This window comes from Mugil cephalus, chromosome 3 (genome assembly GCF_022458985.1).
Source record: "Mugil cephalus isolate CIBA_MC_2020 chromosome 3, CIBA_Mcephalus_1.1, whole genome shotgun sequence".
Classification (NCBI taxonomy): Eukaryota; Metazoa; Chordata; class Actinopteri; order Mugiliformes; family Mugilidae; genus Mugil; species Mugil cephalus.
The window spans coordinates 31,042,718-31,065,784 of record NC_061772.1 but is presented as its reverse complement, the minus strand read 5'-3'; the positions used below and the strand labels follow the sequence as shown (position 1 = coordinate 31,065,784).

Sequence of the window (23,067 nt, the reverse complement as noted above, 5' to 3'; positions counted from 1 at the left end):
GCTTCACCCAGCTCCATCCAGCTTCATCCAGCTCCATCCAGCTCCACCCAGACTCCAGCCTGAAGCATGAAGACACTACTGATCCTCACACTCCTGACTCTTGACTGCTTTCTGCTTCTTCGTCATGTTGCTGCCGGTAAGTGTCTCTCTGTCCTCTCTGAGTTCATGTCTCTGTGTCCTCTATGAGTTCATGTCTCTGTCCTCTATGAGTTCATGTCTCTGTCCTCTATGAGTTCATGTCTCTGTGTCCTCTCTGAGTTCATGTCTCTGTGTCCTCCATGAGTTCATGTCTCTGTGTCCTCCATGAGTTCATGTCTCTGTGTCCTCTCTGAGTTCATGTCTCTGTGTCCTCTCTGAGTTCATGTCTCCAGCCTGTCCATGCTTCATATTAAATGAGCATGTTTGTGTTTTCAGCTTCAGTTGCTGTGGACTTATTGAGTAAAAGCAGCTGCTGTCCAGAGGATATCAAACCAGTAATCATCCCCAAGCACATGGTGCAGCGTGTAGAGATGAGCCCAGACCACTGCAAAACCAAAGCCATGATGTGAGTAGAAACAGGAAGTGCTGTTGGTCCCTTTCTTCAGGTTCATTGTCTGGACGTCTTATCTGAGGGCGCTGATCTCACAGTCGACTTCTTGTGTTTCTTACAGAGTCACAACTAAGAAGAATGTTGTCATCTGCGTTGATCCTGAATCAAAGTTTGCACAGAAGCATCTGAAAGACTTCCTGAAATCAACTCCACCACCCAACTCCACCACATCCAGCTCCACCACATCCAGCTCCACCACATCCAGCTCCAAGAAGAATTAATGAATGAATGAATCCATCATCACTGAGCTCATGGAAATGAAACAACTGGAATTAGTTCTCACATCTTTTTTATTTTCGTATTTTGGCCGTTTCATCTGTTTGGTTTCTGCTGGATGCTGGAGATGGGCGCCGCCATCTTGTACTGGGCTAAACCAGTTTTTTATTTATCTTTGTTTTTGTGCCGAGTGTGTAAATAGATTCACCGTAGTTGTGTGATTGTCTCATTGTATTTAAAAGTCTGGCCAGGGACAAAGAAGCAACAAGTCTTAAAGACATGACGTCCTCCCAGTCGTCTCTGGTGATGTCGTTTGTTTTGTCCCTGTTAAATGAAATAAATAAATGAATAAATGAATCATGAGCGTGCTCTCTTTGAACTCCCTGCAGTGTGGGTAGCTAGGACGCTAGAAGGAGATGCTATTAGCTTGGAGGCTAGGAAGCTCCTGGGAAGTAGCATATTAGCAGAGTAGTAGGAGAGAGCTAGCCAGCTACACATGATAGAAAGAAACACAACATGACAGCCTCTTTCCTATTGGTGGAAACATGCATCCATCAACCAATCAGGACATGATGTGTCAATGGTTAGATTTACATTCTTAGTTCTAAAATGGTTGGTTCTACACGTTTGTGGTTTTCTAACTTTTTCCCACCGGGATTTGATGGATTTAGTCTGGTTTTAGGTCAATGTGTTTATACAGTTTGACAGAATGAAAAAAATAAGTGTAGAGTCGCACATGAGAGGTTGAGCTGAAAAGAATGAAACCAAACCAGGGTAGCTGGAACAAGGTGAAACAGTTTTTAACAGGAAATAGAAAGAGAAAACCAGAAGGAGATACAGTCTACAGCTAAATATAATGTTTGCCAATGAAATGACATCTGTAAGGCAGTAAATCAGATATTTAGGTTTCTAGATCAACATCTGACTCAGATTAGTGTTTATAATCAGCAGCATGAAGCACCACAGCTGATTAGAGTCATTTCAGACCTGATGAGGCTCTGAAGAACAACGTCATCCACCAGGATTCTTCACTTGATGTTTCTGTGTAAGATGGAGAGGCTGTGCAGGGAGGAGGGAAATAAGAGGTGATAGAGGAGGACGAGAATAAAAGCCTGTTGGACTCTTCAATGCTTCCATTGTTTGATGTAAAGTAGTCGTGCCAACACCAGTTCTACAGAGACGAGAGAAACTCTTGAAAACACTCCATCTGTCTCCAGACACCGACGATTACACAGAGATGAATGTTCACTTCAGCAGGAAATAGAAGAAATAGAAAAAATACTGGTTTGAAAATGTCACAGCAACTGAACACAAGCTGAGAAAATAATAAAAATATTAAAACGTCTCAATGTTTCAAGCTTTGTTTAAGATTGAATTGATGTCACAGGAGAATTTACAGCGACAAAGCTAGCTAGGAGGAGCTACTATTAGCTGGGAGGCTAGGAGGAGCTGCTATTAGCTGGGAGGCTAGGAGGAGCTGCTATTAGCTGGGAGGCTAGGAGGAGCTACTATAAGTTGGGAGGCTAGGAGGAGCTACTATTAGCTGGAAGCTACTATTAGCTGAGAAGCTAGGAGGAGCTGCTATTAGCTGGGAGCTACTATTAGCTGAGAAGCTAGGAGGAGCTGCTATTAGCTGGGAGCTACTATTAGCTGGGAAGCTAGGAGGAGCCGCTATTAGCCGGGAGCTACTCTGAAGGACTTTCCTACTATGAAAGGGTCTCCAAGGCGTTTTTCCAATAGCTGCCAGGCTGAGTCATAAGCTGTCTCTGTCCCTAGTAGGAAGAAACCTTCCACCGCCTTCTTTGCTGGGTCACCTAGATATTGTCTTAGGTAGAACAATTTTTCATTCTTGGAAATGTTTTTCCTGTGAATTAATGTTTCAAATGACAATCGCCAATCATTAAACTTCAAGGAGTCTCCAGTAAACACTGCAGGTTCTGGTGTAGGAAGACGATTAGCATTAATAGCTTCAGCTAGCACACTGACCAAAGCAATGTCTGAATTTCTCTGAGTTTGAGTCGGGAATGTTGGAATCACTGGAGCTAGGGGTGTAGGTGGCAGACTTGAGGGACTCGGGGCCTGAGTTATGACTGGATGAGGTTGTGGTATGAATGTTGAACCATTGGGGTCAGGAACTTTAAAGGAACTTTAAAGTCTGCTCCTGATTCGGCATCATTCAGCAGTTGAAGCGTGCTGCAGTTCTCAACTTGGGCATAGACCTTTGTTCGAGCCATTGCAGCATTCAGTTTCTTTACTTCCTCTAGGCGTTCAATCTTTCTGCGCCTTTCTTGGATCGCTTGTTGTCTAGCTAGCTTCTCATACTAGAACTGTGGCAGCTGATGTTTATCTTCAGCTTCTAATCTTTGCAGTTCTGTTGCTTCCTTATCTTGTTCATCCAACACCGCCAGCACTTCTTGAGAGCCTCATTTCTTTTTACAGAGAAGATGCTGGAGTGGACAGAACCATACCTTGACTTGTGAGACTTTGATGAAGAACTTGTGGAATCTAGGATTGATCCAACGTCAGGCCAGGGTTCTGCCTTTTCCTGCTCTGGGTGTCCTGTCAGATTTCTCACTGCCCTTTGTATAATATGATCGGAGAGGGATACACATGTGTCGACTCTACGCCTCACATCTGGGTCTGGTGCTTGAACTCTACGTAACTCTTCATAGATAGTCTTAACATTAGAGCAAGCAACTTTAATATCTTCAATCAATGACTTTTAAATCATCTTCTGAGGCCGTATCAGACAGTATTTCTTTGCCTACCCTTGCATGGTACCCTCCATTTCTCATAGATGATTTTGTATCTATGCTGCAAAGTCTTCAGCCTTTTCTCTTTAAGTTCCTGTCCCTTTTCTGTCCAAGTTCGGTTTCTTCGACTTCTTCGCAGAATTTGTGCTTCTGCTGATTGTGTGTTTGTGGCTTCAGGTTCAGCAGGTGATCCTACATCTTTATGGCAGGACTCAGTGTTTGTGTCAGACATTTTGAGAAATCTTCAGCGCCTCTGTTATGTGTGTATATGTTGTTATCTGTGTTAAACTGAGTTACAGTAGGTTTAAGAGAGATTCTTTAATCACTGTATGTAGACAAAGTGATTATGCTTGACTTGATTTGTAAACACAAATCGTATCAGATGACTGTTTTAGCATTAGCAACTTATCAAACTTAAAGCTAGTGTCAATTTAAACCCAGTGAAATCACAAACACAAATACTCTGAACATTCATTGAAAAGATAATGGGTTTAAATTACAGATGCATCAAGTACACAATATAAAATGATTCCCCTTAACCTCTAACAAAAATCACTTATCAACATCCACTCTTTCCTTATCCCAAAACTTTTGCTTAGTGTAGTTCGGGTCTCTCTCTCACTTTACTTAGGCAGGCGGGGAGAGTTTCCTGGCCTCACTTTAAAAAGTTACGCTTCAGACTCAGTCTAATCACCATAATGCAGCAGCACATGTATGGACTTCACTTAATGTTACACCGGTCTCTTCCTCTCCTCCCGTGTGGAGCAGACACGGATCGGGTTCTTTGAAACTGGCATTTATCAGGCTTTTCTCCATCCATCTCGCCCTCTTGCTTTCATGCCGTGAGAACTAAGACATAAACAATAAAATATATCAGTTTGCAATAATGACTGCACAGAAAATAACAAAGCATAAAAATTGCGCTGTGTAAATATAAACAAAATACATCACGAATGTAACGAAAAATACCTTGTTGGCCGCTTGTCATGAGAGACGTCCTTAACACATCTCAGGCCATGCTTTGCATGCAGCGTTATCACTTTAGCTGCTGTAGCAACACAATTAACTGATTACAACTGCAGCCATTAAACAAATTATGTAAATACAATTAAATTAACCCCTTCTTCTTAAACACATGAATTAACATTTTTAACATTTTATCCTGTCCAACAACATATTTATGAATTATTATCAAAGGCAAATACAATGGCATTTACAAGTACAGTACACAAAGTGGCAGCAGTTGTGCGTCTACATGTGGGCTCAGTGAGGTCAGAGCTGATGTCTGTGGCCACTAAGCAGCGTCTGAAGCTTCAGTTCTGCTCTGGGGTGAATGATCCTCTGAATGCAGGAGATGAACATCAGAGAATGAGAGCGATTGTCCAACATTAAACAGATTTTGTCCTTCGTCCTCCTCTCAGCCACTGTTTCCAACCAGTCCAAGTTCAGTCCCAGCACCGAGCAGCTTTCCTCCCCAGTTAGTTTATTCCCCCCCATCACACCACAGGGAAGAGAGCCCACTGGCCACCATAGACTGGTAGAAGGTCTAGAGGAGTCAGTCTCCTCAGGAAGATCGTCCTGCTCTGTCCTTTCCTGTAGGGGGCGTCTGCATCATGTGACCAGTTTATAGTTGATGTGGACCCCAAGGTTCTTGTACGAGTCCACAGCCTCCACCTCCTCACCCTGGATGGTGACTGGGACAGGACTCCTCCGGTTCCTCCTGTGGTCCTCCACCACCTCCTCGTCTGACTATGGAAGAGTCGTCATCATGGATAAGTTCATCCAGGATAACCAACATATCCAGGATTAATCCCTTATCCTGGTTTTGTGCAGCAGCCCTCTGGTCTCTATTGAGCTTTACCTCCTGCTGATGTCTGTATTTATTCTTAAATGACTGAATTACTTTATATTGAATCATAGAAAAACATTTAATGAAGGAAACAGGAACGTGAACCAGGAGTTAGCAGGAAGTAGAATGTGATGAGGTTTCATGTTTCTCGTGGAATAAGGAAGTGCAGAGTGTTTTTCTTCCGATGTCTTTAAAAGTGAAATGTGTTGGAGGATGTTCTAAGAAACACTGCCACGTTCAGGACAAGAAACGTCTTCCCATCAGGCCCAAACTTTCTTTTCATTTCCAGTCTCAGTGGTGGAGTTTCTTACATTAGAGCTTTTATCCATCATCATGTTTCAAATAGAAAACAAGATAAGAAGGTTTAGAAAGTTTAAAACTTCTTAGATGGAGAATCAAAAATTGTACTAAAAAGAAATGTTTTTGGAAACAGTCGGTGGGTTGTGGGCCTATCTCCCGTGGTCTTAGGTCTGGTTCTGGAAGGGAGCGTGATGTGTTCTTTGAGGTGGTGGTGGAATCCTGGTGGAAACAGGAAGCCAGGGGAGTGAGCGGAGGATGGGGATGATGTGCTCATGTTTACGCACTCTCACCAGGATCCTGGCTGCAGAGGTTTGGATGTACTGGAGCCTCTGCAGGCTCTTGCTGGGGATCCCGATGAGAAGTTGCAGTAATCTAGTCTGGAGGAGACAAAGGCACGGACCAGGTGGTAGACGTGGGATTCAGAGTTGATTTGATTTGTGACTGTTGATGACAGAGTGATACTGGAGCCAGAGGAGGTGATGCTGGTTATGGATGATGATAGGGTTTGGTGTGATCTGACACACCAAGGTCATGTACCTGCAGGTTGGTGAGAGGGGCAGAGTTTGTGATGACCAAGTCCAGGGTGTGTCCTTCGATGATGTACAGTTGTGAGAAGATTTGATTTCTCAGAGATGAATGACGAGTTTGGTTTGGATGGTCGGTAGATGAGGAGGAGCAGCACAGGGGAAGGGAACTTACATTTAAATGCAAGGCATTCAAATGAAGAGAGTTCGGGGAGCGGCTGCAGAGATAGTTCCAGATCACGGCCATGGATGAATAAGTCTGGGGCCGTGGCATGAAACCAGGATAAGGGATTAATCCAGGATATGTTGGTTGTGTGTTTTTCCTGTTGGTGAAATGTGTACAAAATCTAAAGGTTAAAAGGTTATTTACCAGATGTCAGCTCGTAAAACCAACTGGACGTCAGGAGATAAGTTTTCCTTGTTCATGAATGGTGGTTCTTGGGGATAAGAATCACATATAAAGGCGTACAGTTTTTGACATTGTTCTTTCTTGTAATAAACCCTTTTAAATGCAAGAGAAGACTTGTCAGTGGTGATCACACTGATGTCCTCCCTGGTGATTAGCATAGTAGGATGCTAACAAGCTGCTAAGAAGTAGCATATTAGGAGAGTAGCGTGCTAACAAGCTGCTAAGAAGTAGCACATTAGCAGAGAGGAATGCTAATGAGCGACTAGAAATGAGCAGATTGACCTGAAACCTAAAAGCACAGTTCAACATTTTCATTGAACTTGATGCAAAAGTTGGATCCAAACTTCAGATCCGTTCATCTGAAAAACCACAACGTTTAAGCCTCGAAGAAAAAGCATTCAGCAGATTAATTCACGTGAACAGACGAGGAAGTGAAAGAGGAAACACCTCAGTTCATTCATTGACTGAGAAATGACTTCATGAGCTCAGCTCAGGACTAAAAACACGACTCCAGACGTCAGGATATCAGAACCAAAGAACAAGAAACTAATGAATGAATTAAATGAGTGTAAACTCCAACGTGACTCTTTCTTCATCTGAGTAAAGTCATAATAAATAAGTCGAGTGTTTAAATCAAAGCTCAGAGTGAAGTGACTGGTGTTGACTCATCAGTCCAGATGGTTTTGAGCCCAGGTCCTGGTTCTGGTTCTGGTTCTGGTCCATGGTGGAGTCTCTTGGTCTTGTTTCCATGTCAGAGGGACGGATGTTTGGCTGCAGCTCTTCCATGAAGACCACTTGTGTCCAGACTGGTCCAGACAGTAGCTGGTGGACCTGGGTCAGTTCTGAGCTCATGTCTCTGCTGGACGTCTTCACATTTAGAAGACAAATAATCTGGACGTCTTTTCATCCTCTGAGTTTCCACTGAGTCTCTGATCTACTGGACCTGACTAGACCGGACCTGACCGACTAGAACCAGAGGACCTGACCCTGAGTAGACCAGAGACCTGGACCCTGAGTAGAACCAGAGGACATGGACCCTGACGTAGAACCAGAGGATCTAGACCCTGACGAGACCAGAGACTGACCCTGACGTAGAACCAGAGACCTGACCCTGACGTAGAACCAGAGGACATGGACCCTGACGTAGAACCAGAGGATCTAGACCCTGACGTAGAACCAGAGGACCTGGACCCTGACATTCTATGGTTTCAATTTGAACTGGATACCATTGTATTTACTTGTTGTGTTACCCATGAAATGACATTTAATGCATGTTGTATTCTATTCTGTTCTCTTCTATTCTATTATTCTATTCTATTCTATTCTATTCTATTCTATTCTATGATCCAGGTTGAGTTTTCTGATTTAAGGCTGAACGTATCCAGATGTGTTTTCTGTGTACGAGTTTTCTCTGTACTGCAAAAAATGACCAGAGAAAGAGAAAAGAGAAGCAGTGGCAGAACTGAAGGAGGAAGCAGACTGTTCTCAGAATAATTCTCTCCGAGAAAGACAAGCTGGGCATGCATATAAAGAGAGGACGGAGCCTCTCAGAGCTCATATCCATCCAAAGGCTTCCATCTCCTTCATAGAGAAAGCTTCATCCAGCTCCATCCAGCTTCAATCCCAGCTTCACCAGCCTCAGCTCATCCAGCTTCATCCAGCTCCATCCAGCTCACCAGACTCCAGCCTGAAGCATGAAGACACTACTGATCCTCACACTCCTGACTCTTGACTGCTTTCTGCTTCTTCGTCATGTTGCTGCCGTAAGTGTCTCTGTTCTCGGTCATGTCTCTGTGTCCTCTATGAGTTCATGTCTCTGTGTCCTCTATGAGTTCATGTCTCTGCTGGTTCACCTCTCATGAGTTCATGTCTCTGTGTCCTCTCTGAGTTCTGTGTCTCCAGCTGTCCATGCTTCATATTAAATGAGCATGTTTGTGTTTTCAGCTTCAGTTGCTGTGGACTTATTGAGTAAAAGCAGCTGCTGTCCAGAGGATATCAAACCAGTAATCATCCCCAAGCACATGGTGCAGCGTGTAGAGATGAGCCCAGACCACTGCAAAACCAAAGCCATGATGTGAGTAGAAACAGGAAGTGCTGCTGGACTCTGTTGGTCCCTTTCTTCAGGTTCATTGTCTGGACGTCTTATCTGAGGGCGCTGATCTCACAGTCGACTTCTTGTGTTTCTTACAGAGTCACAACTAAGAAGAATGTTGTCATCTGCGTTGATCCTGAATCAAAGTTTGCACAGAAGCATCTGAAAGACTTCCTGAAATCAACTCCACCACCCAACTCCACCACATCCAGCTCCACCACATCCAGCTCCACCACATCCAGCTCCAAGAAGAATTAATGAATGAATGAATCCATCATCACTGAGCTCATGGAAATGAAACAACTGGAATTAGTTCTCACATCTTTTTTATTTTCGTATTTTGGCCGTTTCATCTGTTTGGTTTCTGCTGGATGCTGGAGATGGGCGCCGCCATCTTGTACTGGGCTAAACCAGTTTTTTATTTATCTTTGTTTTTGTGCCGAGTGTGTAAATAGATTCACCGTAGTTGTGTGATTGTCTCATTGTATTTAAAAGTCTGGCCAGGGACAAAGAAGCAACAAGTCTTAAAGACATGACGTCCTCCCAGTCGTCTCTGGTGATGTCGTTTGTTTTGTCCCTGTTAAATAAAATAAATAAATGAATAAATGAATCATGAGCGTGCTCTCTTTGAACTCCCTGCAGTGTGGGTAGCTAGGACGCTAGAAGGAGATGCTATTAGCTTGGAGGCTAGGAAGCTCCTGGGAAGTAGCATATTAGCAGAGTAGTAGGAAGAGAGCTAGCCAGCTACACATGATAGAAAGAAACACAACATGACAGCCTCTTTCCTATTGGTGGAAACATGCATCCATCAACCAATCAGGACATGATGTGTCAATGGTTAGATTTACATTCTTAGTTCTAAAATGGTTGGTTCTACACGTTTGTGGTTTTCTAACTTTTTCCCACCGGGATTTGATGGATTTAGTCTGGTTTTAGGTCAATGTGTTTATACAGTTTGACAGAATGAAAAAAATAAGTGTAGAGTCGCACATGAGAGGTTGAGCTGAAAAGAATGAAACCAAACCAGGTTAACTGGAACAAGGTGAAACAGTTTTTAACAGGAAATAGAAAGAGAAAACCAGAAGGAGATACAGTCTACAGCTAAAATAAATGTTTGCCAATGAAATGACATCTGTAAGGCAGTAAATCAGATATTTAGGTTTCTAGATCAACATCTGACTCAGATTAGTGTTTATAATCAGCAGCATGAAGCACCACAGCTGATTAGAGTCATTTCAGACCTGATGAGGCTCTGAAGAACAACGTCATCCACCAGGATTCTTCACTTGATGTTTCTGTGTAAGATGGAGAGGCTGTGCAGGGAGGAGGGAAATAAGAGGTGATAGAGGAGGACGAGAATAAAAGCCTGTTGGACTCTTCAATGCTTCCATTGTTTGATGTAAAGTAGTCGTGCCAACACCAGTTCTACAGAGACGAGAGAAACTCTTGAAAACACTCCATCTGTCTCCAGACACCGACGATTACACAGAGATGAATGTTCACTTCAGCAGGAAATAGAAGAAATAGAAAAAATACTGGTTTGAAAATGTCACAGCAACTGAACACAAGCTGAGAAATAATAAAAATATTAAAACGTCTCAATGTTTCAAGCTTTGTTTAAGATTGAATTGATGTCACAGGAGAATTTACAGCGACAAAGCTAGCTAGGAGGAGCTACTATTAGCTGGGAGGCTAGGAGGAGCTGCTATTAGCTGGGAGGCTAGGAGGAGCTGCTATTAGCTGGGAGGCTAGGAGGAGCTACTATAAGTTGGGAGGCTAGGAGGAGCTACTATTAGCTGGAAGCTACTATTAGCTGAGAAGCTAGGAGGAGCTGCTATTAGCTGGGAGCTACTATTAGCTGAGAAGCTAGGAGGAGCTGCTATTAGCTGGGAGCTACTATTAGCTGGGAAGCTAGGAGGAGCTGCTATTAGCCGGGAGCTACTCTGAAGGACTTTCCTACTATGAAAGGGTCTCCAAAGCGTTTTTCCAATAGCTGCCAGGCTGAGTCATAAGCTGTCTCTGTCCCTAGTAGGAAGAAACCTTCCACCGCCTTCTTTGCTGGGTCACCTCGATATTGTCTTAGGTAGAACAATTTTTCATTCTTGGAAATGTTTTTCCTGTGAATTAATGTTTCAAATGACAATCGCCAATCATTAAACTTCAAGGAGTCTCCAGTAAACACTGCAGGTTCTGGTGTAGGAAGACGATTAGCATTAATAGCTTCAGCTAGCACACTGACCAAAGCAATGTCTGAATTTCTCTGAGTTTGAGTCGTCGGAATGTTGGAATCACTGGAGCTAGGGGTGTAGGTGGCAGACTTGAGGGACTAGGGGCCTGAGTTATGACTGGATGAGGTTGTGGTATGAATGTTGAACCATTGGGGTCAGGAACTTTAAAGGAACTTTAAAGTCCGCTCCTGATTCTGCATCATTCAGCAGTTGAAGCGTGCTGCAGTTCTCAACTTGGGCATAGACCTTTGTTCGAGCCATTGCAGCATTCAGTTTCTTTACTTCCTCTAGGCGTTCAGTCTTTCTGCGCCTTTCTTGGATCGCTTGTTGTCTAGCTAGCTTCTCATACTAGAACTGTGGCAGCTGATGTTTATCTTCAGCTTCTAATCTTTGCAGTTCTGTTGCTTCCTTATCTTGTTCATCCAACACCGCCAGCACTTCTTGAGAGCCTCATTTCTTTTTACAGAGAAGATGCTGGAGTGGACAGAACCATACCTTGACTTGTGAGACTTTGATGAAGAAGTTGTGGAATCTAGGATTGATCCAACGTCAGGCCAGGGTTCTGCCTTTTCCTGCTCTGGGTGTCCTGTCAGATTTCTCACTGCCCTTTGTATAATATGATCGGAGAGGGATACACATGTGTCGACTCTACGCCTCACATCTGGGTCTGGTGCTTGAACTCTACGTAACTCTTCATAGATAGTCTTAACATTAGAGCAAGCAACTTTAATATCTTCAATCAATGACTTTAAATCATCTTCTGAGGCCGTATCAGACAGTATTTCTTTGCCTACCCTTGCATGGTACCTCCATTTCTCATAGATGATTTTGTATCTATGCTGCAAAGTCTTCAGCCTTTTCTCTTTAAGTTCCTGTCCCTTTTCTGTCCAAGTTCGGTTTCTTCGACTTCTTCGCAGAATTTGTGCTTCTGCTGATTGTGTGTTTGTGGCTTCAGGTTCAGCAGGTGATCCTACATCTTTATGGCAGGACTCAGTGTTTGTGTCAGACATTTTGAGAAATCTTCAGCGCCTCTGTTATGTGTGTATATGTTGTTATCTGTGTTAAACTGACTTACAGTAGGTTTAAGAGAGATTCTTTAATCACTGTATGTAGACAAAGTGATTATGCTTGACTTGATTTGTAAACACAAATCGTATCAGATGACTGTTTTAGCATTAGCAACTTATCAAACTTAAAGCTAGTGTCAATTTAAACCCAGTGAAATCACAAACACAAATACTCTGAACATTCATTGAAAAGATAATGGGTTTAAATTACAGATGCATCAAGTACACAATATAAAATGATTCCCCTTAACCTCTAACAAAAATCACTTATCAACATCCACTCTTTCCTTATCCCAAAACTTTTGCTTAGTGTAGTTCGGGTCTCTCTCCACTTTACTTAGGCAGGCGGAGAGTTTCCTGGCTTCACTTTAAAAAGTTACGCTTCAGACTCAGTCTAATCACCATAATGCAGCAGCACATGTATGGACTTCACTTAATGTTACACCGGTCTCTTCCTCTCCTCCCGTGTGGAGCAGACACGGATCGGGTTCTTTGAAACTGGCATTTATCAGGCTTTTCTCCATCCATCTCGCCCTCTTGCTTTCATGCCGTGAGAACTAAGACATAAACAATAAAATATATCAGTTTGCAATAATGACTGCACAGAAAATAACAAAGCATAAAAATTGCGCTGTGTAAATATAAACAAAATACATCACGAATGTAACGAAAAATACCTTGTTGGCCGCTTGTCATGAGAGACGTCCTTAACACATCTCAGGCCATGCTTTGCATGCAGCGTTATCACTTTAGCTGCGTAGCAACACAATTAACTGATTACAACTGCAGCCATTAAACAAATTATGTAAATACAATTAAATTAACCCCTTCTTCTTAAAACACATGAATTAACATTTTTAACATTTTATCCTGTCCAACAACATATTTATGAATTATTATCAAAGGCAAATACAATGGCATTTACAAGTACAGTACACAAAGTGGCAGCAGTTGTGCGTCTACATGTGGGCTCAGTGAGGTCAGAGCTGATGTCTGTGGCCACTAAGCAGCGTCTGAAGCTTCAGTTCTGCTCTGGGGTGAATGATCCTCTGAATGCAGGAGATGAACATCAGAGAATGAGAGCGATTGTCCAACATTAAACAGATTTTGTCCTTCGTCCTCCTCTCAGCCACTGTTTCCAACCAGTCCAAGTTCAGTCCCAGCACCGAGCAGCTTTCCTCCCCAGTTAGTTTATTCCCCCCCATCACACCACAGGGAAGGAGAGCCCACTGGCCACCATAGACTGGTAGAAGGTCTAGAGGAGTCAGTCTCCTCAGGAAGATCGTCCTGCTCTGTCCTTTCCTGTAGGGGGCGTCTGCATCATGTGACCAGTTTATGTTGATGTGGACCCCAAGGTTCTTGTACGAGTCCACAGCCTCCACCTCCTCACCCTGGATGGTGACTGGGACAGGACTCCTCCGGTTCCTCCTGTGGTCCTCCACCACCTCCTCGTCTGACTATGGAAGAGTCGTCATCATGGATAAGTTCATCCAGGATAACCAACATATCCAGGATTAATCCCTTATCCTGGTTTTGTGCAGCAGCCCTCTGGTCTCTATGAGCTTTACCTCCTGCTGATGTCTTTATTTATTCTTAAATGACTGAATTACTTTATATTGAATCATAGAAAAACATTTAATGAAGGAAACAGGAACGTGAACCAGGAGTTAGCAGGAAGTAGAATGTGATGAGGTTTCATGTTTCTCGTGGAATAAGGAAGTGCAGAGTGTTTTTCTTCCGATGTCTTTAAAAGTGAAATGTGTTGGAGGATGTTCTAAGAAACACTGCCACGTTCAGGACAAGAAACGTCTTCCCATCAGGCCCAAACTTTCTTTTCATTTCCAGTCTCAGTGGTGGAGTTTCTTACATTAGAGCTTTTATCCATCATCATGTTTCAAATAGAAAACAAGATAAGAAGGTTTAGAAAGTTTAAAACTTCTTAGATGGAGAATCAAAAATTGTACTAAAAAGAAATGTTTTTGGAAACAGTCGGTGGGTTGTGGGCCTATCTCCCGTGGTCTTAGGTCTGGTTCTGGAAGGGAGCGTGATGTGTTCTTTGAGGTGGTGGTGGAATCCTGGTGGAAACAGGAAGCCAGGGGAGTGAGCGGAGGATGGGGATGATGTGCTCATGTTTACGCACTCTCACCAGGATCCTGGCTGCAGAGGTTTGGATGTACTGGAGCCTCTGCAGGCTCTTGCTGGGGATCCCGATGAGAAGTTGCAGTAATCTAGTCTGGAGGAGACAAAGGCACGGACCAGGTGGTAGACGTGGGATTCAGAGTTGATTTGATTTGTGACTGTTGATGACAGAGTGATACTGGAGCCAGAGGAGGTGATGCTGGTTATGGATGATGATGGGTTTGGTGTGATCTGACACACCAAGGTCATGTACCTGCAGGTTGGTGAGAGGGGCAGAGTTTGTGATGACCAAGTCCAGGGTGTGTCCTTCGATGATGTACAGTTGTGAGAAGATTTGATTTTCAGAGATGAATGACGAGTTTGGTTTGGATGGTCGGTAGATGAGGAGGAGCAGCACAGGGGAAGGGAACTTACATTTAAATGCAAGGCATTCAAATGAAGAGAGTTCGGGGAGCGGCTGCAGAGATAGTTCCAGATCACGGCCATGGATGAATAAGTCTGGGGCTGTGGCATGAAACCAGGATAAGGGATTAATCCAGGATATGCTGGTTGTGTGTTTTTCCTGTTGGTGAAATCTGTACAAAATCTAAAGGTTAAAAGGTTATTTACCAGATGTCAGCTCGTAAAACCAACTAGTTTTCCTTGTTCATGAATGGTGGTTCTTGGGGATAAGAATCACATATAAGGCGACTGTAGCAGCTGAACGACAGAGAGGATTCAACAACTGAGTTTTTGACATTGTTCTTTCTTGTAATAAACCCTTTTAAATGCAAGAGAAGACTTGTCAGTGGTGATCACACTGATGTCCTCCCTGGTGATTAGCATAGTAGGATGCTAACAAGCTGCTAAGAAGTAGCATATTAGGAGAGTAGCGTGCTAACAAGCTGCTAAGAAGTAGCACATTAGCAGAGAGGAATGCTAATGAGCGACTAGAAATGAGCAGATTGACCTGAAACCTAAAAGCACAGTTCAACATTTTCATTGAACTTGATGCAGAAGTTGGATCCAAACTTCAGATCCGTTCATCTGAAAAACCACAACGTTTAAGCCTCGAAGAAAAAGCATTCAGCAGATTAATTCACGTGAACAGACGAGGAAGTGAAAGAGGAAACACCTCAGTTCATTCATTGACTGAGAAATGACTTCATGAGCTCAGCTCAGGACTAAAAACACGACTCCAGACGTCAGGATATCAGAACCAAAGAACAAGAAACTAATGAATGAATTAAATGAGTGTAAACTCCAACGTGACTCTTTCTTCATCTGAGTAAAGTCATATAAATAAGTCGAGTGTTTAAATCAAAGCTCAGAGTGAAGTGACTGGTGTTGACTCATCAGTCCAGATGGTTCTGAGCCCAGGTCCTGGTTCTGGTTCTGGTTCTGGTCCATGGTGGAGTCTCTTGGTCTTGTTTCCATGTCAGAGGGACGGATGTTTGGCTGCAGCTCTTCCATGAAGACCACTTGTGTCCAGACTGGTCCAGACAGTAGCTGGTGGACCTGGGTCGTTCTGAGCTCATGTCTCTGCTGGACGTCTTCACATTTAGACAGACATAATCTGGACGTGTTTTATCCTCTATTCACTGAGTCTCTGACTACTACTGATAACCTAGACCTGAGTAAACGAGGACTGCCCTGACGTAGAGCCGAGACTAACCCTGACTAGAACCAAGACATGACCGACGTAGAACCAGAGAGGACCTGCGAACCAGGACCCGACCCTATGCCAGACTGACCCTATAGACAAGGCATGACCCTACTGAACCAAGGCATGACCTGACGTAGACAGAACTGACCTGAATCTATGGTTTCAATTGACTGATACCATTGTATTTACTTGTTGTGTTACCCATGAAATGACATTTAATGCATTTGTATTCTATTGTCTCTTCTATTCTATTCTATTCTATTCTAATTCTATTCTATGATCCAGGTTGAGTTTTCTGATTTAAGGCTGAACGTATCCAGATGTGTTTTCTGTGTACGAGTTTTCTCTGTACTGCAAAAAATGACCAGAGAAAGAGAAAAGAGAAGCAGTGGCAGAACTGAAGGAGGAAGCAGACTGTTCTCAGAATAATTCTCTCCGAGAAAGACAAGCTGGGCATGCATATAAAGAGAGGACGGAGCCTCTCAGAGCTCACCTCACTCCATCTCTTAGAAGCTTCACCACTTCATCCTTCATCCAGCTTCATCCAGCTTCATCCCTTCACAGCTTCATCCCATCCAGCTTCATCCAGCTCCATCCAGCTTCATCCAGCTTCATCCAGCTTCCACTCCAGACTCCAGCCTGAAGCATGAAGACACTACTGATCCTCACACTCCTGACTCTTGACTGCTTTCTGCTTTTCGTCATGTTGCTGCCGTAATGTCTCCTGCCTCTATGAGTTCATGTCTCTGTGTCCTCTATGAGTTCATGTCTCTGTGTCCTCTCTGAGTTCATGTCTCTGTGTCCTCTCTGAGTTCTTGTCTCCAGCATGTCCATGCTTCATATTAAATGAGCATGTTTGTGTTTTCAGCTTCAGTTGCTGTGGACTTATTGAGTAAAAGCAGCTGCTGTCCAGAGGATATCAAACCAGTAATCATCCCCAAGCACATGGTGCAGCGTGTAGAGATGAGCCCAGACCACTGCAAAACCAAAGCCATGATGTGAGTAGAAACAGGAAGTGCTGCTGGACTCTGTTGGTCCCTTTCTTCAGGTTCATTGTCTGGACGTCTTATCTGAGGGCGCTGATCTCACAGTCGACTTCTTGTGTTTCTTACAGAGTCACAACTAAGAGGAATGTTGTCATCTGCGTTGATCCTGAATCAAAGTTTGCACAGAAGCATCTGAAAGACTTCCTGAAATCAACTCCACCACCCAACTCCACCACCTCCAGCTCCACCACATCCAGCTCCACCACCTCCAGCTCCACCACATCCAGCTCCACCACCTCCAGCTCCAAGAAGAATTAATGAATGAATGAATCCGTCATCACTGAGCTCATGGAAATGAAACAACTGGAATTAGTTCTCACATCTTTTTTATTTTTGTATTTTGGCCGTTTCATCTGTTTGGTTTCTGCTGGATGCTGGAGATGGGCGCCGCCATCTTGTACTGGGCTAAACCAGTTTTTTATTTATCTTTGTTTTTGTGTGTAAATAGATTCACCGTAGTTGTGTGATTGTCTCATTGTATTTAAAAGTCTGGCCAGGGACAAAGAAGCAACAAGTCTTAAAGACATGACGTCCTCCCAGTCGTCTCTGGTGATGTCGTTTGTTTTGTCCCTGTTAAATAAAATAAATAAATGAATAAATGAATCATGAGCGTGCTCTCTTTGAACTCCCTGCAGTGTGGGTAGCTAGGACGCTAGAAGGAGATGCTATTAGCTTGGAGGCTAGGAAGCTCCTGGGAAGTAGCATATTAGACAGAGTTAATAGAGAGTGCAAAGCCAGCTACACTTAAGAAAGACGATATCTGAAATACTTGGAAATTCAGACCATGAACATCGGATCATTTTCTAATAGTGCTGGACTCTATCATCATTCACCATATGGCCTGGCATTTGACCTTCTCTTCTTATCTGTTTTCCTTAGATTTCATTCTTAGCTTCTACAAATGGTTTCGTCTTTCTTCACGTTTTGTGGTTTTTCTAACTTTTCCCCCGGTTTGATGGTTTGTGTCTGGTTGTCAAGTGTTTATCAGTATTGACAGATGAAAAAAAATAAGTGTAAGAGTCCACATAGAGGTTGATCCTGAAAGAAGAAACCAAACAGTTACTGGACAAGGTGAAACAGTTTAAAAGAAATAGAAAGAGAAAACCTGAAGAGAATACAGTCTACAGCTAAAAAAATGTTTGCATGAATGACATCTGGTAAGAGCATAAATCAGATATTTAGGTTTCTAGATCACTCTGACTCAGATAGTGTTTTAATCAGCGCTCATGAAGCCCCGCTGATTAGAGTCATTTCAACCTGATGAGGCTCTGAAAACAACGTCATCCACCAGATCTGCACTTGATGTTCTGTGTAAATGAAGAGGCTGTCAGAAGAGGAATAAGGTGATAGAGGAGGCGAGACTTAAAAGCTGGTTGGACTCTTCAATGCTTCCATGGTTGATTAATTAAGCTTCGTGCCTAAACCACTCTACAAGAGAGGAAACTCTTTAAAAATACTCCATCTGCTCCAACACCGTTACGATTACACAGAGATGAATGTTTCACTTCAGTCAGAAATAGCATAGAAATACTGTTTTAAAATGTACAGTAACTGAACACAAGCTGAGAAATAGATTAAATATAAAATGCCATGTTTCAAGCATTTGTAAGTATGAATTGATGTCACAGGAGAAATTTACTAGCGACAAAGCTAGCTAGAGGAGAGCTACAAATAGTGAGGAGCTAGGAGGAGCTGAGTAAGCTGGAGGCTAGGAGGAGCTGCTATATAGCAGGAGGAGCTACTAAAGTGAGAGCTAGGAGGAGCTAATTAGCTGGAAGCTACATTAGCTGAGAAGCTAGAGGAGTGCTATTAGGGGAGCTACAATTAGCTGAGATAGCTAGGAGGAGCTGCTATAGCTGGGAGCTACTATTAGCTGGGAAGCTAGGAGGAGGCTATTAGCCGGGAGCTACTCTGAAGGACTTCTACTAGGAAAGGTCTCCAAGAGGTTCAATAGCTGCCAGGCTGAGTCATAAGCTGTCACTGTCCTAGAAAGAAAAACCTTACCACCGCCTTCTTTCTGGGACACCTGATTGTCTTAGTAAACCAATTCATCTTGGAATGTTTTCCATGTGATGTAATGTTCAAATGACAATCCAATCATTAAACTTCAAAGGGGTCACCAGTAAACATGCAGTTTCTGGTTGAAGGAAGACGATTCAGTTAGATTTCATAGTCTTTAACCAGCATGAACGTAGCATGCTGAACACAGAGGACCAACCTAACTGTGTTCTTGACATTTTCTCTGTATTAGCAAATTTGATCAAAGAGAGAGGTATGAAGCAGTGGCAGAACTGAACTCGGGGCCTGAGTTATGACTGGATGAGGTTGTGGTATGAATGTTGAACACCATTGAGATAGGAATTTAAAGCAACTTTAAAGTCGACTCCTGATCTGCATCATTCAGCATTGAAGAGTGCTGCAGTTACTCAACTGGGCATAGACCTTTTTCAGCATTGCAAGCATTCAGTTTCTTTACTCCTCTAAGAGCTTCAGTCTTTCTGCGCCTTTCTTGGATCGCTTGTTGTCTACTAGCTTCTCATACTCAACTGTGCACTGATGTTTATCTTCAGCTTCTAATCTTTGCAGTTCTGTTGCTTCCTATCTTGTTCATCCAACACGCCAGCACTACTTGAGAGCTCATTCTTTTTACAGAGAAAGCTGGAGTGGACAGAACCATACCTTGACTTGTGAGACTTTGATGAAGAAGTTGTGGAATCTAGGATTGATCCAACGTCAGGCCAGGGTTCTGCCTTTTCCTGCTCTGGGTGTCCTGTCAGATTTCTCACTGCCCTTTGTATAATATGATCGGAGAGGGATACACATGTGTCGACTCTACGCCTCACATCTGGGTCTGGTGCTTGAACTCTACGTAACTCTTCATAGATAGTCTTAACATTAGAGCAAGCAACTTTAATATCTTCAATCAATGACTTTAAATCATCTTCTGAGGCCGTATCAGACAGTATTTCTTTGCCTACCCTTGCATGGTACCTCCATTTCTCATAGATGATTTTGTATCTATGCTGCAAAGTCTTCAGCCTTTTCTCTTTAAGTTCCTGTCCCTTTTCTGTCCAAGTTCGGTTTCTTCCGCTTCTTCGCAGAATTTGTGCTTCTGCTGATTGTGTGTTTGTGGCTTCAGGTTCAGCAGGTGATCCTACATCTTTATGGCAGGACTCAGTGTTTGTGTCAGACATTTTGAGAAATCTTCAGCGCCTCTGTTATGTGTGTATATGTTGTTATCTGTGTTAAACTGAGTTACAGTAGGTTTAAGAGAGATTCTTTAATCACTGTATGTAGACAAAGTGATTATGCTTGACTTGATTTGTAAACACAAATCGTATCAGATGACTGTTTTAGCATTAGCAACTTATCAAACTTAAAGCTAGTGTCAATTTAAAACCCAGTGAAATCACAAACACAAATACTCTGAACATTCATTGAAAAGATAATGGTTTTAAATTACAGATGCATCAAGTACACAATATAAAATGATTCCCCTTAACCTCTAACAAAAATCACTTATCAACATCCACTCTTTCCTTATCCCAAAACTTTTGCTTAGTGTAGTTCGGGTCTCTCTCCACTTTACTTAGGCAGGCGGAGAGTTTCCTGGCTTCACTTTGAAAGTTACGCTTCAGACTCAGTCTAATCACCATAATGCAGCAGCACATGTATGGACTTCACTTAATGTTACACCGGTCTCTTCCTCTCCTCCCGTGTGGAGCAGACACGGATCGGGTTCTTTGAAACTGGCATTTATCAGGCTTTTCTCCATCCATCTCGCCCTCTTGCTTTCATGCCGTGAGAACTAAGACATAAACAATAAAATATATCAGTTTGCAATAATGACTGCACAGAAAATAACAAAGCATAAAAATTGCGCTGTGTAAATATAAACAAAATACATCACGAATGTAACGAAAAATACCTTGTTGGCCGCTTGTCATGAGAGACGTCTTTAACACATCTCAGGCCATGCTTTGCATGCAGCGTTATCACTTTAGCTGCCGTAGCAACACAATTAACTGATTACAACTGCAGCCATTAAACAAATTATGTAAATACAATTAAATTAACCCCTTCTTCTTAAACACATGAATTAACATTTTTAACATTTTATCCTGTCCAACAACATATTTATGAATTATTATCAAAGGCAAATACAATGGCATTTACAAGTACAGTACACAAAGTGGCAGCAGTTGTGCGTCTACATGTGGGCTCAGTGAGGTCAGAGCTGATGTCTGTGGCCACTAAGCAGCGTCTGAAGCTTCAGTTCTGCTCTGGGGTGAATGATCCTCTGAATGCAGGAGATGAACATCAGAGAATGAGAGCGATTGTCCAACATTAAACAGATTTTGTCCTTCGTCCTCCTCTCAGCCACTGTTTCCAACCAGTCCAAGTTTCAACCAATATATCCAAACCAAACATACATCCAGGATTGAACTCCTCCTTAGTCCTGGTTTTTTGTGGTCAGGCAGCCCTACTGGATGTCTACATGGAGTCCTTGTCTACCACTCTCTCTGCATGATGTCTTTAGTTATATATTTTAATTAATGAGCTGATATTACTATTCATAATTGAATTACTATAGAATAAACATTTAATGAAGGAAACAGGAACGCGAACCAGGAGTTAGCAGGAAGTAGAATGTGATGAGGTTTCATGTTTCTCGTGGAATAAGGAAGTGTAGAGTGTTTTTCTTCCAATGTCTTTAAAAGTGAAATGTGTTGGAGGATGTTCTAAGAAACACTGCCACGTTCAGGACAAGAAACGTCTTCCCGTCAGGCCCAAACTTTCTTTTCATTTCCAGTCTCAGTGGTGGAGTTTCTTACATTAGAGCTTTTATCCATCATCATGTTTCAAATAGAAAACAAGATAAGAAGGTTTAGAAAGTTTAAAACTTCTTAGATGGAGAATCAAAAATTGTACTAAAAAGAAATGTTTTTGGAAACAGTCGGTGGGTTGTGGGCCTATCTCCCGTGGTCTTAGGTCTGGTTCTGGAAGGGAGCGTGATGTGTTCTTTGAGGTGGTGGTGGAATCCTGGTGGAAACAGGAAGCCAGGGGAGTGAGCGGAGGATGGGGATGATGTGCTCATGTTTACGCACTCTCACCAGGATCCTGGCTGCAGAGGTTTGGATGTACTGGAGCCTCTGCAGGCTCTTGCTGGGGATCCCGATGAGAAGTTGCAGTAATCTAGTCTGGAGGAGACAAAGGCACGGACCAGGTGGTAGACGTGGGATTCAGAGTTGATTTGATTTGTGACTGTTGATGACAGAGTGATACTGGAGCCAGAGGAGGTGATGCTGGTTATGGATGATGATTGGGTTTGGTGTGATCTGACACACCAAGGTCATGTACCTGCAGGTTGGTGAGAGGGGCAGAGTTTGTGATGACCAAGTCCAGGGTGTGTCCTTCGATGATGTACAGTTGTGAGAAGATTTGATTTCTCAGAGATGAATGACGAGTTTGGTTTGGATGGTCGGTAGATGAGGAGGAGCAGCACAGGGGAAGGGAACTTACATTTAAATGCAAAGCATTCAAATGAAGAGAGTTCGGGGAGCGGCTGCAGAGATAGTTCCAGATCACGGCCATGGATGAATAAGTCTGGGGCCGTGGCATGAAACCAGGATAAGGGATTCATCCAGGATATGCTGGTTGTGTGTTTTTCCTGTTGGTGAAATGTGTGCAAAATCTAAAGGTTAAAATGTTATTTACCAGATGTCAGCTCGTAAAACCAACTGGACGTCAGGAGAAAAGTTTTCCTTGTTCATGAATGGTGGTTCTTGGGGATAAGAATCACATATAAGGCGACTGCAGCAGCTGAACGACAGAGAGGATTCAACAACTGAGTTTTTGACATTGTTCTTTCTTGTAATAAACCCTTTTAAATGCAAGAGAAGACTTGTCAGTGGTTTATCGGTGGTGATCACACTGATGTCCTCCCTGGCGATTAGCATAGTAGGATGCTAACAAGCTGCTAAGAAGTAGCATATTAGGAGAGTAGCATGCTAACAAGCTGCTAAGAAGTAGCATATTAGCAGAGAGGAATGCTAATGAGCTACTAGAAATGAGCAGATTGACCTGAAACCTAAAAGCACAGTTCAACATTTTCATTGAACTTGATGCAGAAGTTGGATCCAAACTTCAGATCCGTTCATCTGAAAAACCACAACGTTTAAGCCTCGAAGAAAAAGCATTCAGCAGATT

At 42.9% G+C, this 23,067-nt stretch overlaps 2 protein-coding genes and 1 long non-coding RNA gene across 3 annotated transcripts; all 3 read left to right on the top strand.

The window, feature by feature from the left end:
* LOC125005717 (C-C motif chemokine 13-like) lies at nt 1-1,132 on the top strand. Its single transcript, XM_047581252.1, has 3 exons — nt 1-136; nt 415-544; nt 651-1,132. The coding sequence occupies exons 1-3, from the start codon at nt 67-69 to the stop codon at nt 808-810; spliced, it is 360 nt and encodes a 119-aa protein (XP_047437208.1). The 5' UTR covers nt 1-66; the 3' UTR covers nt 811-1,132.
* A 7,448-nt stretch (nt 1,133-8,580) lies between these two features.
* LOC125005708 lies at nt 8,581-9,342 on the top strand. The gene is made up of 2 exons (XR_007112476.1): nt 8,581-8,714; nt 8,831-9,342. It is a non-coding gene; the product is annotated as an uncharacterized LOC125005708 (long non-coding RNA).
* A 7,348-nt stretch (nt 9,343-16,690) lies between these two features.
* Nucleotides 16,691-17,460, top strand: LOC125005814 (pheromone-processing carboxypeptidase KEX1-like). Its single transcript, XM_047581421.1, has 2 exons — nt 16,691-16,809; nt 16,926-17,460. Exons 1-2 carry the CDS (start codon nt 16,757-16,759, stop codon nt 17,113-17,115), a joined length of 243 nt encoding a protein of 80 aa, XP_047437377.1. The 5' UTR covers nt 16,691-16,756; the 3' UTR covers nt 17,116-17,460.
* Nucleotides 17,461-23,067: the final 5,607 nt, after the last annotated feature.